The sequence below is a fragment of the Notolabrus celidotus genome, chromosome 11 (assembly GCF_009762535.1).
Source record: "Notolabrus celidotus isolate fNotCel1 chromosome 11, fNotCel1.pri, whole genome shotgun sequence".
In the NCBI taxonomy this organism is placed as follows: Eukaryota; Metazoa; Chordata; class Actinopteri; order Labriformes; family Labridae; genus Notolabrus; species Notolabrus celidotus.
In genome coordinates, this window is record NC_048282.1 from 14,309,151 (window position 1) to 14,327,353 (window position 18,203).

At 36.9% G+C, this 18,203-nt stretch overlaps 2 protein-coding genes across 6 annotated transcripts; both read right to left on the reverse strand.

Annotated features, from left to right (window-relative positions):
* Window positions 1–816: 816 nt before the first annotated feature.
* On the reverse strand, window positions 817–5,048 carry LOC117821227 (taste receptor type 1 member 1-like). The gene is made up of 6 exons (XM_034695368.1): window positions 4,930–5,048; window positions 4,511–4,817; window positions 3,659–4,384; window positions 3,167–3,373; window positions 2,800–2,920; window positions 817–1,944 (listed from the first exon to the last, which is right to left on the reverse strand). The coding sequence occupies exons 1-6, from the start codon at window positions 5,004–5,006 to the stop codon at window positions 1,016–1,018; spliced, it is 2,367 nt and encodes a 788-aa protein (XP_034551259.1). The 5' UTR covers window positions 5,007–5,048; the 3' UTR covers window positions 817–1,015.
* A 4,683-nt stretch (window positions 5,049–9,731) lies between these two features.
* Window positions 9,732–18,083, reverse strand: rer1 (retention in endoplasmic reticulum sorting receptor 1). 5 transcript variants are annotated; one of them, XM_034695405.1, is made up of 9 exons: window positions 17,952–18,077; window positions 17,747–17,819; window positions 15,468–15,549; window positions 14,707–14,811; window positions 14,304–14,400; window positions 13,554–13,632; window positions 12,469–12,604; window positions 12,142–12,196; window positions 9,732–10,776 (listed from the first exon to the last, which is right to left on the reverse strand). In XM_034695405.1, the coding sequence occupies exons 3-9, from the start codon at window positions 15,546–15,548 to the stop codon at window positions 10,766–10,768; spliced, it is 564 nt and encodes a 187-aa protein (XP_034551296.1). In that variant the 5' UTR covers window position 15,549; window positions 17,747–17,819; window positions 17,952–18,077; the 3' UTR covers window positions 9,732–10,765. The 5 variants fall into 5 exon arrangements, with proteins under 5 accessions (XP_034551296.1, XP_034551295.1, XP_034551293.1 ...); XM_034695404.1 differs by lacking the exon at window positions 17,747–17,819 and having other exon boundaries at window positions 17,952–18,082; XM_034695402.1 differs by having other exon boundaries at window positions 10,068–12,196; window positions 17,952–18,078.
* Window positions 18,084–18,203: the final 120 nt, after the last annotated feature.

Genomic DNA, 18,203 nt, shown 5'->3' on the forward strand with positions numbered 1-18,203 from the left:
CCAGCAGCTGCTGTGAAACAATATATAAAACAAAAAACACATCACAGTTAACTTCATGTCTTTATTAAGATTATTTTTTAATGAATTCATTTTATTTGACTTACTCTTCAACATATGGTTATTTAACAAGATATGATCTCATAGCATTTTAATATGTGCAGTTAAATTAGTATAACTTTGCAATCGAACAAAGACATATTGTCATGGATTTAGTTATTCAAGGACAAAGGCACAAGTTTCATGACAGATCCTTCTTTTGTGGAATGACAGTAAATGACAAGAAGTGTTGATGGACTGATGCCTGGTCCAGTGCTGCACATGTTTTATGTACTTTCTGAGTACACAGATTCCCCTCTGCAGATGGTAATCTTACCTGAGAACTGTGTGGATGATTTAATATTTAACAAGCAAATAAATCTTATTTAGGGCCATCAAACTACATCCAGAATCTGTTGATAATAATTTACATTGTATTGTAATTTTTCAAAAATAATGGACTACATTTTTTTAACCTTACTGTCCACCCTATCTTTCAAGTTGAATCTCATTCAAATTACATTTTAGTGCTTTCTTAGCGTGAGTTAGTTGGGAGAATTAATACCACTTTTATATATTTTTTTATCTGTGAAAGAATATGGGTAAAGCTGGTGGATAAGTAGCATACAAACTTTAAAAAAAAAAATCTAATTAATTGGCTGTACATGGTATTTCTTGGCTTTTCTGTGTTCAAAGTAACTTAAAACATCTTCCTTCCAGCACATCAGTCTCAACAACAGTTTTTATTTTATTTTGGTAATTACTCTTCAGTAGAGTCATTAATAGACCCCTAAAAAATATACAATAAGCGTTCAGAATTCTCATTTACTTACATAAACACAAAGATTGGGAATATTGAGCTAAAGCTGCTGTATTTACAGGAAAACACAAAAGAAAAAGACATACACTGCAAAGTTCTGTAAAATTACTAATCATTATGGCCTAAAGATTTTCAGTAAACACATATTAACTGAAGCTGCTACTGGCTCATTGTTTTGGTATAATTCTGAATAAGACCTTGGAAATACTGTGCAGTGTTTTTCTGGGGTTGAAAAATGATGATGTAGCATTTTGGGAGGAAATACCACAACAAAAAGCAGTAGAGGCTGGAGAGCACTGCCAGAGCGTTTAGAGTTTGGATGTACTTGCTATGGTAGAGCATGTATTCAGTAGTAAAGATGATCCAGGTGAGGATCAGCAGGAGCAGGCAGAAGGTTATTGCTTTGGCTTCATTGTAATTTTTTGGGAGGTCTTTTCCCATGTAGGAGAAAATGAAGCACAAGGCACACAATAGTACAAGTAAAATCACAGAACTAAAGGCTGCTTTGAGATCAATGTCACAAGTAAGAATGATTTTGTCTGGGTACCAAAATGTGTCATTGTAGGGCTTTGGGGGGAAAGAGGAATAGCCAATAAGAAGTAAGAATGCCTGAGTAACGAATGCCACAGTGATGATCAGCCATTGACCATGATATTTCATCCACCAACTGTAGAGTCTTGGGAACTTAGCTGCTATTTTGAAAATACATACGATTTGAAAAGAGCGCACAACAAAACAAGAAAGACAAACAGTGTAAAACAAGAGAAATGGCAAGAATCTTAAAATACAAGAGGAAGCTGTTGGCTTACCAAAGTAAAAGTACACACTGAGACTACACAGACTGAGGCAGCCTAAAATGAGGAAGCACATTGGTCCCCCAGCAGATCTGACAATAGGGGTTTGGTAGTTGATGGCAAAGAGAACAGAGACAGCTATTGTGAGTGCTCCCAAGGAGACAGCCCCGAACGTGATGAGTATGGCCAGGCTGTCAGTGAATGGGACATACTCCACTGTGCGCAGATTGCATGATGTACTTCCTTCTGTGGACCATTCTGACTCCTTACAGTTGATGCATCTGTAGGGATCCTCTGTTTGACACAAAAGGAGAATATGTTATCAGTGACGTTAAGGTGTACTTTAAAGTTTCCTGTTTTACATCAGAGAGGGACACAAAGTCTGCATGAGGCTGACTTGTGGTTTTAATGAGGCCTGATCCAAATTGTTTGCACAAAATGCTCAAGATTGAACTCATGGTCAAGAGTCGAACCAGTGACCGCTGCACGGTGGCCTATAACCTCTGTACAGGGAGTGTGCGCCAAGATCAACTGTCTATTATAAGCTGTCATCAAGCCAAGATATAACTCCATCCAGCTTTTCTCAGTTTTCCATCAGATACAGAGGCCCTCACTTTGGAACAGTTTACCTGGCCATATAACAAGTAACACAAATGTTAACTCATTCAAGAAACAAACCATAACATTTTTATTGGGTGAATTAAGTAATGCAACATGATTCAATTTGAATGCATATTTACAAACACATAATCTCCCCACTTTCCTGACGTATAAATAAATATTCTGTTCTTTTGTGTTTTGTTTGTTTTTTAACTTTCCCTTCTTTTCTTTTCATCATTGTTTTAAATATTAATCCCTTTTATTCATCTTTTTTTGTTTTGTATGTAGATATTCTGTTTCTACATTGGTACTTTGTCTTTGTGTTGATTATTTTCTATGGAGGGCCACTCGACAAGCCTGTTAGGGTTGTTTTGGCTCCTCCTGCACATAGCATGTTAGTGGTTAATTTTATTATTGAATTTAATGTTATATCTTGGCTCGTGTTATTGAACATGCAATGTTTTTTTTGTTCTTTTATATGTGAAATAAATAAATAAAAATGAGGACACTGCTCTTAATATTTTCTTCATTATCTGTTGAATAATTTACCTGTGATGTTGATGTAAGTTCCATTAGGACAGATTTCACAGTTGAAACAACACTTATGGATTCCATTTTGCTTTTTCTCATAGCCGTCCAAGCACTCTGAAGAACACAGGGCAGAGGGCGCCTGTATGAGAGAATTGTTTGGCGTTAGCATTTTCCATGTATGAGAGGAAATGAAAAACAAAGCATTTTCACTATTAATCAAACATTAAGGTTTTATGTAGAAATTATTTATACCTGATGTTTTTTTTCTCTTTTCATATGTACACAGACTTGAGGCTGAGCACTAAACCAGCATGATCTCAGAGTACTGTTTTAAGCTTCTTGAAAATCATTGCACCACAGTCAGTAAAAGAAAAAAATTACTTACATCTCCATTTGTGTACCACTGAATTTTGCTGTTGTTGATGACCAACTGGACTGATGGCTGAAATTTAAAAAAGCCGATCTCCTCTGCATCACCATCGTGGTTCCAGAATACGATGGAATAGGATCCAAACTTGGGGTCACCGTTCACATCAAACTCAATACTTTGGTTATAAAGTGTGAAGTTCAACTTTTTCAGCTCTGCTAGAACCTGATGAAGGTACAGAAAGTTCAAATCGTTTGCATGTGGGGGAAAACAGAGTGAGGAAATGCAGTATAAATTCTGTCTTTACAGGTTTTATGAAATTAAATCCAATGTTTTTTTCAAAAGGATTTTAATATACTTCACGTCATTACTATCAGCTGTATTTGTACTTTAATTACAAAAATTTAACTAGGTGTATGACATTTGATAAGTGTGTGATGACAAAAACTCTTGACAAAAAAGGTCAGGCTATCATAGTTACAAATGTGAGCAAGTTTAGTGTGTACTTACCATGTGTGGGTACACTGTAATATTGTCATTACATGTATCAATTCCACATTGCAAGGCATTGTGCAAGGCGTGTGCGATGGCATATACAGCAGAGTACACAGGAAAAGAGTAAGATGGGTCCAAAGCAATGATATCCTCTGCACTGAGGCCACTGCAGTTGCAAGCCTGATTACAAAACATGTTCTTCTCTGCACTTTCACAAGTTGTCTGACTTTTGGTTGAATAGATAAAATCACTGAAACCAGGTATTGACACTACTGGCTGAGACACCCCAAGCACAGTTCCAATATTTTTGATTCCTTTCTCCTTGGGGAGCTTCTTGTTCAACGACCACGTGTCTCCTGCTATCCATACCTTGTTGGTGATATTCAGTTTTATCGCTGACTTAATGAGAGTTTCAGCAGTCAGTTTAGTAACAAAAACAATAATGATGCCTATTTTCTGTTCCTCTATTTGTTTGAACATTTTGGAGTAGTTTGTTTTGTAATCAAGACCTTTGGTATACGCCAGACAGATGTCTGTGTCCTTTATCCTCTTCATGAACATATCCAGTCCATCATTGCCAAAATCGTTATCACTCCTAAGAAAGGCAACCCAGCGCCAGTTGAAATGCAGTATGATTTTAACAATTACTTCTATGACATCTTTATTGGAAAAAACTGTTCGCATGAAAGAGGGGTATTTGGCTTTTTCTGAAAAGGCAGAACTAGCAGCTCCATAGCTGACCTGTCGAAAAAATAAGAGAATTACATCATTTCCAGTGAACATGAATTCTTGATGTTGAGTTACAACTTATGTCTATTGTACAATATTTGACTGTAAATGTAAAAACACTGCAGTTATCATACTTACCAAAGGAATGAGATCCACCATGAAGAGCGGGGCGACAGTCATGGTGTCGGTGCTTGAAAAAGGCCCAACCACCGCAATAACTTTTGACACTCTAGACAGGTTTTTGCTCGGTTCACTCCAAGGTTGAATTGAGTCATTTACTGAGATGAGATTTAAAAGTCCTGGGAAGTTGCGTGTATCAGAGCAGTGATCAAATATATCATAGCCAAGTGAAACATTTGGCAGTAGGCTGGACGAATTATTGATTTCCTCTACAGAGAATCTCATCAACTGCAACCTTCGATAACTTGAAGGGACTTGGTGTTCACTGTGGAGAGAGATAGGACCGCAGTACAATCTGAAGACCTCGACTAAGATTAAATGCTATGCAGAATTATAGCTGTTCACAAAGCAATAATTATTATCATTTGAAGACTCACCTGGAACATTGGATAGCTTCTGGTCTTTCAAAGTAAGCAGCGGAGATGACATTATGAATATCAAAAAGTCCACCCATCAGATAATCTCCTTCCTGTTGAAACTCTGAGGCTGGGACAGTGCATTGAGGCAAAGCATGTAGAAGTTGAAGAACACATAAAAAAGCAAGAACCAGCATCGTTGTTGTAATTGCCCGTCTGATGTGAGCTCTACTGGGATTTGTCTCTACCTTTAATAAGCAATGTATTGCCTGTATTGGCAAAGCCACAGTGTTCATTTACATGCACTTAAGAATGCATGGCTTCAGATGTCATAGATGCATACTTGTAAATATGGTTGTGGAGAATACACAAATCAGTATGCAAAAAGCAACTAAGATGCTCCCTATGATGACATTGAATTAAAGCAATCATATACCTCTGTCTTCAATTAATGTTAAGATCATGAAAAAAGTTTTAGCCTAAATGAAAAAGCTGGCACTAAGTTCAATGGTGAACATTAATTGAGTAAAGCATGACATGGGAAATAATGTATTTATTTTCAGACCAGAAAAACTTAACAAGCTAAATGTGAAAGAAGAAACCAGCAAGCTGTAAGAAGACTGAAGGAGGCTTAGTGCCAGTGTGTTTCCCTCTGATGCATATTTTTGGATGGTCTATGGAATGTCTCAAGAATATATCCCACATTTTTCAAGATGTCTGGAGCGCACCAATATATAGTTTACAGCTCCCTTTGAAGGCTCAAGCTATAATTTATTAAAATGTAACATTTTTATTTTCAAAAAAAAAAAAGTCATTGTAATTGTTTCACGTGCAGCAGATGTCACCCATGGCCTGATTCCCATGACTGGTATTTGCATGTTTGCATGTTTGAGGCTCATGGTTAACATACCAGCGACAACTGATAATTGGGTGCAAGTCAGAGAGGTTTTGTCAACCTTGAACAATGGTGCAACATGGTTCAGGGTGGCCATAAGGACAGGAATATGCACAAAGGTCAGGATGGGCAAAGATGAAATGTTCAAACCAAGCCAGAAACCTTGGTGCAGTCATAGACTCAGACCTTAATTTCAGCAGCCGCTTTATGACAATCAGCATTGTTATCACCTTAAGAATATATCAAGGATTAAAGGACTTATGTCTCAGCAGGATGCAGAAAAACTCATCCATGCATTTGTCTTTAGTAGACCAGACTACTGTAACGGTGTCTTTACAGGACTCCCTAAAAAGTCCATCAGACGGCTGCAGCTCATACAGAATGCTGCTGCTCGAGTCCTAACAAGGACCAAAAAAGCAGACCACATCACTCCAGTTTTTAGATCCCTACACTGGCTTCCTGTCTATCAGAGAATAGACTTTAAAATCCAGCTGATGGTTTATAAAGCACTGAATGGTTTAGGCCCAAAATACATTGCTGATCTGCTGCTACTTTATGAACCATCTCGACCTCTGAGGTCATCAGGTACTGGTCTGCTTTCAGTCCCTAGAGTCAGAACGAAACATGGTGAAGCAGCGTTTAGTCATTAAACACCACATATCTGGAACACACTCCCTGAAAGCTGTAGGTCCGCTTCAACTCTCACCTCTTTTAAATCAAAGATAAAGACATTTTTATTTGCCACTGCCTTCCTATCTTAGCTTATTTTAACTCACTTTAAATGCAAAATTTAAATTTACTTTGAATATATTTCTAATTATCCTTTTCTTTTCTGCTTCATTATATTTGTCATTTTAATTGTGTTCTTTTATGCCTGTCCGAATGTTTCCAATGCTTTTAATGTTTTAATGTAAAGCACATTGAGTTGCCCTCATGTATGAAATGCGATATACAAATAAAGTTGCCTTGCCTTGGGCACAGTCAGAGGCAAGGTAAATGGACTGTACTTATACAGCACTTTTCTAATCTGCTGACTACTCATGAGACACTTTGATTGACGTCACCTGGATGTGAATGTCTATTTAAAGACTCAAAACATCTAATGGCAGGAGACAACCCTGATGGTGTGATCTCATGAGTACTTGCACTGTTATGGGGAAGTGAGGCTGTAAATGTTTCTTCTTTTGGTCTGGCTGGATTTTTTCTTGCATCTTCTCCAATCTTTCTGGGGTAATGATAAGCAAAGTGGGTTCACATATTACTTGTATTACCTGACTTGTAGATCACCACAGTCTGGAAGTGTCTACATATTGTTTTATTGTTTGTCCATCACCTGTTCTCCTTTCTCATTTCTTGACACAAGGAAACTGAAATGTTTTCACACATCAAATTGAAAAGCTGCTGGAGCATCCACAATTTCAAGATCATCTCTCTGTCCGCCATTTTTTGCTGAGGCAGCAAGCAGGGCGCAAAGAATGATGGGCATACATGTGAGGATGGTCTCTTTAGTTCTCACTTCCCTCAACTCCAATTCTACACTGCTGAAATAAAACTACACTTTGCCTGGAAGAGCTATTGTTTCACACAGCCACAGGTCCACGATGGTATTGAGACCCTTTTGTTCTCACGGTACTGTGATATTGACAAGGCTGTTACATCCCTGTTAAATATATCTTTGTAATATGAGCATGTGGTGTACACTTCTGTAGTTGAAGCCACAGGAGGAATTGAAACAGTGTAGTCAGAGGAACAGCTGGATAGTTTGGCACCACAGGCTTGATCAGGAACAAGTTTGGGCTTGATCTGTTGTATGAGGTTTAAATAAGTTATTCATTTTATAGATTATACCTGGAATTAGAAAAAACATAATTAACTTAAAATCAGAGACAGAAGTTTTGTTCAAAATCAAGCAGCTTTTCTTTACTGATAGGTTAGAAGTTCACATGGGTTCACAAGCAAATGCATACAAATTAATGAATGCATTTAACCAGGTATCTTTGGTTCAAGCTAAAATGTAGCATCCTCTTACAAATAAGCTTTGCATGGCTGAAACTTTGGTCAGACCGTCATTTGACAGGAGATCATTTGCAATCACTCTGTGGACGGCAATGATGAATGGTCAGGCCGTGACAAGGTCTCTCACCAAAGTTTGAAATCTGACCATCTCCTTATGTAAGTGTAGTAATGTAGTTCCCAGTGTAGGGCACGTAGAAGGTTGAGGCAGGGTCAGCACAAGGTTGAGGCAGGGAGTGTGGAAGGGAGAGAAGAAGGATGAGGCCGGGAGGAGCAGGACAAAAAGCTATGAAGTCCATGAAAATCCAAACAAAAAGGTGAAAAAGCAATGAGAAAAGTACAGAACTAAAAAAGGACCTTTGGTGGTATAAGGTGGTACTCTCCTCTTTCTCAGAGGAAATCATTTGCAGGGGAAAAATAATCTGATTACATGTCATTTCAATATTCTGTGGGAGGATTAACTGAATACATATAATTTAATTACATATATACTTGATTAATTACATACTTAAATTGCATACTTGAACAAGTACTTACTTGATCAAGTACACACTTAAAGTACATACTTGATTAAGTACATACTTTGAGTACATACTTGATCTAGTACATACTTGTTTAAGTACAGATTGAAAGGTAGCAGGCCTAGTACATACTTAGACAAGAACAATATTGATTCTGTACATACTTGAACAAGGTGGTGCAAGACGGTATAAGGTGGTTCATTATTTTGGTTGTTGATCGTGAAGACATCAAGCAGGTTTAACTCAGTTATTCATACAAGTTGTGGTGAATGACAGCATTAATAGTTTCACAGTCTATTGTAACCTAGTAAGATCCATACAAGCATATGTGCCGATTAATGTTTATGCTGTTGGTAATGAAAAGACCTACAAAAGAGAGCTCATTGAAGCATCCCTGTGGTGTTGAGGATAGGCCTGCTACCTTTCATATTGATGGTTCTGGGTTCAAATCTCACTATGGGCTTCCAATGTGGCATGTAAATGAAACACTTTCATCATTTTTCGTCCATGAGCCGTGCTTTTTAACTACTAAAAAAAACTGTGAAATCAAAAGACCTAAAGAGGCACGCACTGAAAAGTTGGACTGTGGTGTGGTGGACAGGACTGCTGCTTTTCAATGCAAGGGTCCTGGGTTTGAATGCTGGAGGGGACTGTCCATGGGAAATGAAAATGAAACATTTTTGGCACACTGTAGTTTGAACAATGCTTTTGAAGTACAATATCTAAAGGTGGAATGAAAGGCCTACAAAAAGAGTTCATTGAAGTAGCCCTGTGGTGTTGAGGATAGGCAACATGTTTTTTTGTGAAATGTTGTGTTTTATTTAATGTTGTTGTGTTTTCTGAAATGTTTCTGTGTTTTGGTCATATTTAAATACCTTATTTACATGATACTCTGATACAACTTGCTCACAACTTCGAACAATGTATTGAAAACCAACTAAATACTGAGGAAGCGCATGAAGTAAAATGTCTCAAGAAATGTTTGAGACGTGTCTCCAAATATGTTAACTGTTAACATTCATTATCATGTCTATACAGCAGCAGGGATCAAAAGAAATAAGCTAAAATAGACATTTGAAAATGTAATGTATTGAGGATTATTCTTTTTAAAGGTAAAAATCAGATACCAAGAATCTTTAGCTTAATTTGGATTGGAGTGTAGTTTATTGGCAGGGATGATGCATATTAACAAAGTTTTAGTTTGTGTAATACAGAGTAACTTTTCTTTTTGTCCAGCCTTGTCACCAGTTGGGCCTTTACATCAACAGTTAATACACAGCTCTTAGTATCATTAAACCACGTAACACTGCTGATATGAAGATACAGAAGACAATCCATAACCCAAGACTAGTTATAGTTATTTTTAAGTTATGAGGGATTCACTCATGGGTCAGTTATTTGCAGATAGATTTATTCATAGTCCTGTGATTGATTCTTTAATCTCAATACAACAATTTGATCAATACAGAAGTACATCAGAGTGTAGTTTGGCCTAGAATTCATCACAGTGAAGTGGTGCCCCCATGTGGTGACTGAAGTACTAGCAGCCTGAAGAATGTTTCACAAAAAGGAAAGCACGGTCAATCTTAAATTACTGAGTTGCTTTTGCCACAACATAACTGCTGCTACATACAAATATTATAACTGCACAGCATATTAATGTTGTGTTTTGACAGACCAATAACCAAGTTTTGCATGTGGTGTCGTGGGAAATCAGCTGAAAGTCAACACATTGATCCAGGACTTTAATTTGTTGTTGTTGACACTGATGTTTTTCTCATCATCATCATCATGTTAGAGCCTTTCACAAGTGGGGAGAATGTTGTGGGCAACTTCAAGAAATATATGTGACACCTTGGGACATGATCAAATTAAGTCTTAACTGTCATCTCAATATCTGACTAAATATACAAAATGAAGCTGAGACAAATGTGTACAGTTCGAAGGGAAACAGCCTCTTTAATAGCATTTGGAGTGAAAAATTACACTTAAGTTATTAAAATCAAGTTTTTGTTTTTAACTGTAGCACAAGAAAACAATAACATGCAGTCCATTATAAACATATTTTAATTTATCAAATCAAGAACCCAATTAATCAGCTCTGCTTTCATCAATTTCAATTGAGATGGTTTTAAACACTTGGAAATGGTGGTTGAAAGAAAAAAACAGAAATAATAATAATCTCAAAAAAAAATTCATATTTTAAAATATATATATACAACAAATCCTCCTGACAATCTTTTGTAACACAAACTTTGTACAGAAAACGTTTTGATCCCTTACTACAGTGCTGATCAAAGTTTATGATGACAGAAAATCCCCAGCATTTTGATAAAAATGAAGACAAAAATTAACAGGCATAGAAAACAGCATGTTCGCCACCCACTTCATCCATTTCTTACAATAAAAGCTTTCAATCTCTGTTTTCTTATGTTTCCTCTGCAAAAGAAAGAGAACAAAAGTTTGCTTGGAATGACTATATTTACCATATTTTTTTCAAAGTATACACAGATTATTAAGGACTACTACAGCTAGTCTACACAAATCGAAGGACCTGAGGTTTCGAAACAAAGATGGGTAAATGTTTCAAAAGGCAAAGGTCGTATGGGTACCATGAAATTGCTCTTTTTGTCCCCTAGACTAGACACTAATGAATTTGACTTGAATACTGGCTTTGCACTTTTGAGACAGTGAATTTTCAAACTAGAAACACGTAAAGTTGATCAATTGAGTTATAATTGTGAGCCAAATGTCTCCTCAAAGAATTTTGAAATTTGATTTATGAGTTGGTCAAGCACAGGGCATCTGATCTGTTAAACTATATGCAGGTATGAAAGTGGAAAGCTGATTCAAACAAAAACTACAAGCTAAAGGAGACTAAACTGATTGGGGCAGTGACACCCGTGATCAAAAAGCATTTAACGATGCATTGGGTGGTTGGAAATCATGTTAGGTTGCTAATAATCATCTATAAGGATGCCTGCTTTAGCCTCAGGTTAAACACAGCAATTAAGTTTCCAATTCAATATAAAACCCTTTGAAATAGTATCTGTGCTGAGAGTCATTACTAATTCAGCTAAAAATGGTAAAGATAAAGATGAAATGTTCTTCTTTGCCTGTCATGAATGCATATTCAAGTGAGTAGTGACTGAATCTCCAATCTGTCTAAATTCAGTACAGAGAGCAACTTCAAGACTGTCATTTCCTTCAGGTTTCATCTCATATATCTCATCATGTTATTCTGCTATCAACACTACTGACTTTCATATAAACGTGTTACAAATAAGCAGGTACCAATGTATTAATCAAAAGTTGGCAGATTTATTTCACTTCAAAGAAGGAAATGTAAAGGAATCCCCATCATTTAAAAAAATGATCACAAAACCCATTCCTTTTCTTTTTCAGAGGGGTTCCTTCTTGACTTTATACTTACCCCTTGGGGTTAAAAAAGGCAAAAGGCAGCACTGAATCTCCCCCACTACTGAACAAATACAGACCCATCCTAAAATTAGGACTGTGGTCTGAAAAAAGGGGAAAAAATCCTACCCCAAAATAGACAAAGGCAATATCCCCATAATAATTTGATCCGTGCTGCTCATATCCTTATCCAACACTGTGAACCATGGATCAAAACTATATTTTAATGTTATGTTTTATGTTACTGTCCCTCTTACAAAAAAAAGAAAATTAATCTCTAACCCTTGTCACTCCCCACTGGCTGTGACAGATACATTTTAAACAAGGAGGGGAAGGGGGGGGTGGGGGGGGTTTAACTAGCAAAAGGTTTCCCTGTTTCGTCCTTGCCTTTGTATGTCCTCTTCCCATGTGTGAATGGTAGGTATCTGTACTTCACCATGTGCTAGAGGAGGTGGAGAAGAAAAGAGAGGAATCAGTGTCACATTTTTTTAGGGTTTGCCAAACATTTTAGAGTAGATAAAAAAATAAAATAAATAAATAATTAAAGTAATATCATCCAGTAGTTGGCAGTAATGCAACAACTACGGATACTAGCTACTGTTTAACTCCACAGAAGAAGAACATTAAAAAAAAAAAGAGATGTAATTGAGATTCAGGAAGTCATATGAAAATGAAACAAATGCACTGCTCGCAAAGGACATGCACGCTCTTTACCTTGATCTGCCTCTTCATGGTGATGCAGAAGAGCATGATGAAGTACATTACAAGTATAGGCCAGAACACTGGCACGTTGAAGGCATCGAAAAATGTGCAAATCATGGCGATGACAATGCCTTTTGTTGCTGAATGCCTGTTAAGGAGAGGAACATAAACTCAGTTCAAACAGTTTGTGACAAAATCCTTAGTTCTAACATATTGACACTTAATCAGTATGTGAAGGATGTCTGCACAGTCAAGGAGACCTTCATAGGCTCTGATCTACACGCTGTAGGGCATATATCTCTGTAAGTGAAACTTTAAAACTGATACAACTATTTGTGGGTGTGATCGTTGATGGCATTGGTGGTTGTGTTTGAGGCTTACAATGAATGTACATACCCATACTTGAGTTTGAGAGAGTATAAAGAAGCACCCGCACCAGAGCTTGGTGTTGGTTTCAGCAAAGTAGGGCGCTTGGGTTGAAAAAGTTCAGACTGTGTCGATTTGACTCTGAGCTAAGGCTTGTATACAACTGGTCTGTGTCAGGCTAGGACTATATATTTTGGCCCTTGAGTTTTCTTCCTTGGGAGGGGTAACTTGAGGTTGCTAATGCCATGCATATTTTGTCTGGCTGGCTATCTTGTACTGAAAATGAGAATGTTAAATAAAAATTGCATCTGTAAGGACAAATCTGCAAGTATGTGGCAGCAGGATGTGGAAGAAAGAAAAAAGGAAGTGTGGAAGTCTGAACTAAGTGATGAGAGATTTACTTTTTTCAAAAAGAAATACTTGTAGATCAATAAAATAGATCAGTTGATTGGAAACCAATTATCATAGCGTTTATTATCTGTGTTATTGCAGGTTAAAATATTTCTTAGCCACTTTTTTTTTAATTTACCAGATACCTGCAGATAGAACAAAATGTGAATATTGAACTGTGGCTGTAGAGATCATCTTTGACAGAGCAGGAAGGAAAAAAAAGAGTTTAAATTGAAATAAATAGATAATGTAATATTTTTGATCAAAGCTCATCTTCTAATTTCTTTGCAAATGCACTATACACAAGTTAAACTTTGGAGGCACACAATCATTTGACTTACCAGAACTTGAACTCAGGCAACCTCCTGATGAAAGGGCGGAACTCCTCATTCTGCTTGGTGGGAAGGGATGGGCCCTCATCTGCAGGTCGATTAGAGTGATGAAGAGGAGAATTAAAAAAGGGACTTATTTAGTCTTTATTCAAAATCAAAACACTAGCACACTAACTACTCCAATTAATTTAAATACTTGTTTTATATTCTTAAAGAAAATTTGAACACTGAAACTGACCAGTTGTAAGAATCTAATGTAACAACTGAGTACATAAAAGAGGGTGTATAGTGAACTAATCACAAATAGAACAAAACACTCTCTGTTGTTATCTATTTACTCCCACGAGATCCCTCTCCCTGATGTACTCTGGCCTTGTTTCTAAAGTTTGACCTGTTTGACTGTGACTGTAGTGCTACTTTGTCTGAGTCCTCTTCATGTCAGCTTACACACTTCCAAAACATAGAAAATCACAAAAAACACATAAAAAAAGAGTTTCAACTATATGCACAATCACATAAAGGTGACATAGCACACTGTTTAAATTACTATATATACTGAGGAAGCTTTGTAACTTCAAATAGGTAGATGTAAACCTGTGCTGTACATGACAAACATTCTTGGTAGGTTGATTTTACTTGTAAATGAAGTGAGATGGAGCATGATTGTGATGATTTAAAACCCCCAACCATCAAGTGGTAGCCCAAAGTAAAGAACACAACAAAGCACAGGCATAGATGTGATTTCTAATGTCTACTTGCCTTCTTCAAGCAGTGAAGGGTCCACTTTTGGCGATAGAAAAGCAATGAAGAGATTGAGATGGTAGATTCCCAAAGCATATGTTACTATATACCAGCCCTGTAAAGAAACAAAAAAAACGTTATTATTAAAAAGCCCAAAGTGCAGGGTTGCTAGCTATAATGCCATATATAAACAGCAACAGAATCAGCCTAAGCTAACAACAACGAGCCTACTGTTCAAATGCACAGCAGAAAATACGAGTAAATAAGAGTGTGTGAGTGACCGCCTCTCTCCCGTACAGTCACATTAAATTTGACGATTTTGTAAAGGGACTGCTTTTAGTGCTACATGAACCTCACACGGCTTACAGGAGAGGTTCATGAACGTCAGCAAAAGAGGAGAAACATAAAAGACACAACTTACCTGTAGTATGTACACTCTGATCATGTAGACAGCTGTAAGTAGAAGAGTGGATGCCCATCGCACTATATAGAACGGCGTTGACTTGTCTAGCCATGACTGATAGACCTTTTAAAAAAAATAAAAAATACACAAATAGAAACAGACCACAACATGTTGCTATTATTCATACAAAGTGTATCACAGAGTGTGGTAAATCATACAAAAAAGAACAAAGCATGGTGAGTGGTGAGTGATCACAATGAGGAGTCCAATACATGAGACAAACCTAGGAAACTGAAAGCAAGCAGGTTACTGCACTGAAGCTACATGCTACTTGATTGCTATTACATGCTTAAGGATATATTATTCAAACTGCAATTATTCCTAACTTTGTATTCCTCTAGAATTCCTGGAAAATATCATCATTGTGTTGTGAAGTATTGTATTTGTGGTTCAGTGCAAGTCTCTACTTGTGATGCTATTTTTGGGAAACTTCAAGATAGACAGTGATATCAGGTAAAGGAGCACTGGTCCGTTAACATTCCAGTGCAGAAGAATTCAGGAAGTAAATGTATCTGACTGATGCTCTTGAAGTTATATCATCAGTTTAACTGAAATGTATTCATTATTAAAGTAGCAAATCCACAAATGTGAACTCTGACATTGTAAGAAAGGTATTAGACTTAATGAGATAGGCAATTGTTGCTCTGAAAAAATAAATACATCTTTGTAACTTGAATGATATAGTACAATATGTGGGATCTATGAGAAGGTCACTTTACCTGGCCAATCCGTGTGAAAAAGGCGGCAACTACAGATGGTTTCCCATGGATTGACTCACCAGCACTATCCCCTTCTGACATTCTGAAAGTGAAGATACAAAATTACCCTTTTGATTATCAGTGCATCATGTATATAGCATGCAAGTGAGTCTGTGTGAAGAAGACTTTATTTGTTGCTGTACACAGTGCCATAATCTAGTATACACAGGACTAGCATCTTCGGTTCTTTGGTGTATGGTCTGGCATTTAAATTACGTTTTTGTGAATGTAACACACACACACACACCACAACTCACCTGAGCTTTTAACTTGTTAACAGGCATAAACTAATTGAAGCAAAATTGGATATGGAACTTTAAACCTCCTAAAATGACACAATTGTATTTTATGAAACATGTAAAAGAGTGCTGGCCTCAGCTATAATTTTGATGCTGTGCCTAAACAGTGTAAATATGCACAAGAACTTTTGAAATAAAAAAAATCGATTTTTGTTTTTCATTGAAATATGTAGTTGAATATACTAATTTGTGTTTGTACTCTAACCGTATGCAGGGTGATACAGTCCTTATATGACTGTGTTATCTCAGTTCCTATCCAGTAATATCAGGGGATGATAAACATGAGCTGTTATTACAGAAATTGCGCTTGTAATATGGATATAAAATGCTGATGCGGTCCATAGTAATTTCAGTTTGTTTCAGGCATTTCTGTAAATGTGTTCTTAGTTTTAAATTAACTTTGTGTTACTGTTAAAGGCAAGCACAAACAAACAAAACTACAACTAACGCTGACTGACTTAGACTGTAAGGTAGTGCTGGGCGATACCACACTTTTATGATTTGATACCGATTACTTTATTGGCATATTTATTCGATACCCATACCGATACTTTCAGTTATTTAATATTAATTTTTTTATTTAAACACTTGAAAGACAACTCCCATGACAAATACTGTTCATTTAGCAACTTTAATATGTAAATCCTTAGGTGGCCTTTTTTTAAACAATGAAATAAAATTAGAAAAACACAAATTATAAATAATTACCATAAAAACTCATTGAAATATAATATATTTTTCCTGCATAGTGGTAAGCCACGGGATGCTCTGTTTTTTAGTGTCTGAAAAGGTTGCTTGTGTTGTTGCAGTGTTGTATATTTTTACAGCACAAACTACACCTTGCCATAGTTTTATTTACGCTTGAAAAACATGTCAGGTTGTGTTGGTACAAAACTTTGGAGTAAGTTACCCTATAAAAATCAGAAGTGACACATATGCTTTTATTTCGCGTTTATTAATTAGTATCGGTATTTTTTTAAGAGTGATCGATCCTCAAATGAGTAGTAGTGGGAGTATCGATATATCGATACGCCCACTACTACTGTAAGGGGACTCTAGTAGCAGGTTTTAACCTGTTTGTCCGGAAGCTAAACATGAATGGTGAATGGGGATGGCCATAATATACATAATAATGGGGAAAATGGCTAAGTGTAAAAAAGGTAATCATTCTTGATTAAAAACATTTAAATGAAGTATCAGTTTGTGACTTTACCTACTTCAAACTGACCGCTACATTAAGTAGTTTCGGCAAACATTCCTCCCCTTTGGACATTTTCGAGATCACCTCGAAACGAGAGGATTATGAATGATCAAGGTAGAGATCAATTACTCAACTTGATATTCGAGGTCATTATTCAGATATTCGAATACCAGTTTACCAAGTGACCAAGGGATTTTGTAATCCGGCGTTTTGACAGGTGACGTTAGCTAAAAAAGGACAAGACCACATAGAAGTGTTCGTGGTTAAAGCTAACGTTAGCTGCATAACTAGCTAACCGGCTTGGGCAGTCACGAAGGAAGCTAAGGAATAATATTCATCTAAACAGGCTGTCTGTAAAAAACACGACATTTCTATGACCCAAATGTATAATGAAATCACTAATGAAAACAATTTGTCAAGGAGAATATAAGAAAGTACCTACGTTAGCTTACAAATTAGCCCACCAAGTAGCTAAATAGCCATCCAAACGTAGACTGCCCTTTGGCCCATATAACAGCTTCTAAGGGTAATGTAGTTTCAGTGAAGCTTCAGTCAACATTCATCAGCCCATGTTTTATATTGTGGAACTACATTTCACACAGAGCCAATGAAGAGTTTTTTAAAACAGGCCAAGAGAAAATGTATTTTTTGTCTCGATCGCTGTAGATTGACATCCCAGTTTATAATGAGAATCCAGAACTACAAATACCAGCTAGATATGAAACAGATTGACAACTCACTTCCGGTGATATGGTCCTGCGTTGCCAACGACTCCACAGCTAGCAAGCTAGCCTAGTCAGAAATCAAACAGCTCTGCAATAACCAAATCGCCCCCAGTGAATGTTAAACACGTATGAAACGACCCCTTAGTTGCATTACGCGTCCTTCTACCTTGAATATATTTTCTGTTAAATTAAAAGTAAATCAATAGCTGTCCTTTCTTACCTGATACGGCCGCTGTGTCACTACCCGGCTCTACCTAGCTAGCTAAACTAGCCACCTCTTGGAGTGAACACGTCAGTACTTCCGCGAGGTTTTCGAAGATCCGGCAGGCAGGATAGTCGAGCCCAGAAATCGATGAACTCGATTAGATCATTTCAGACTTTCGAGAACACTACAACTACTACTACTACTACTACTACTACTACTACTACTACTACTACTATAATAATAATAATAATAATAATAATAATAATA

What these genes read in the sequence shown, in the direction of transcription:
- LOC117821227 (XM_034695368.1), bottom strand. Translation starts at nt 5,006, where the DNA reads ATGGGTGGACTTTTTGATATTCATAATGTCATCTCCGCTGCTTACTTT. An exon ending in TTACAGTGTACCCACACATG is followed by an intron (nt 3,374 to 3,658) that starts GTAAGTACACAC and finishes TACCTTCATCAG; the next exon opens with GTTCTAGCAGAGCTGAAAAA. An exon ending in AGTGGTACACAAATGGAGAT is followed by an intron (nt 2,921 to 3,166) that starts GTAAGTAATTTT and finishes TCTCTCATACAG; the next exon opens with GCGCCCTCTGCCCTGTGTTC.
- rer1 (XM_034695401.1), bottom strand. Translation starts at nt 15,548, where the DNA reads ATGTCAGAAGGGGATAGTGCTGGTGAGTCAATCCATGGGAAACCATCT. An exon ending in TTGCCTGAGTTCAAGTTCTG is followed by an intron (nt 12,605 to 13,553) that starts GTAAGTCAAATG and finishes TCTCCTTAACAG; the next exon opens with GCATTCAGCAACAAAAGGCA. An exon ending in CCATGAAGAGGCAGATCAAG is followed by an intron (nt 12,197 to 12,468) that starts GTAAAGAGCGTG and finishes CACCTCCTCTAG; the next exon opens with CACATGGTGAAGTACAGATA.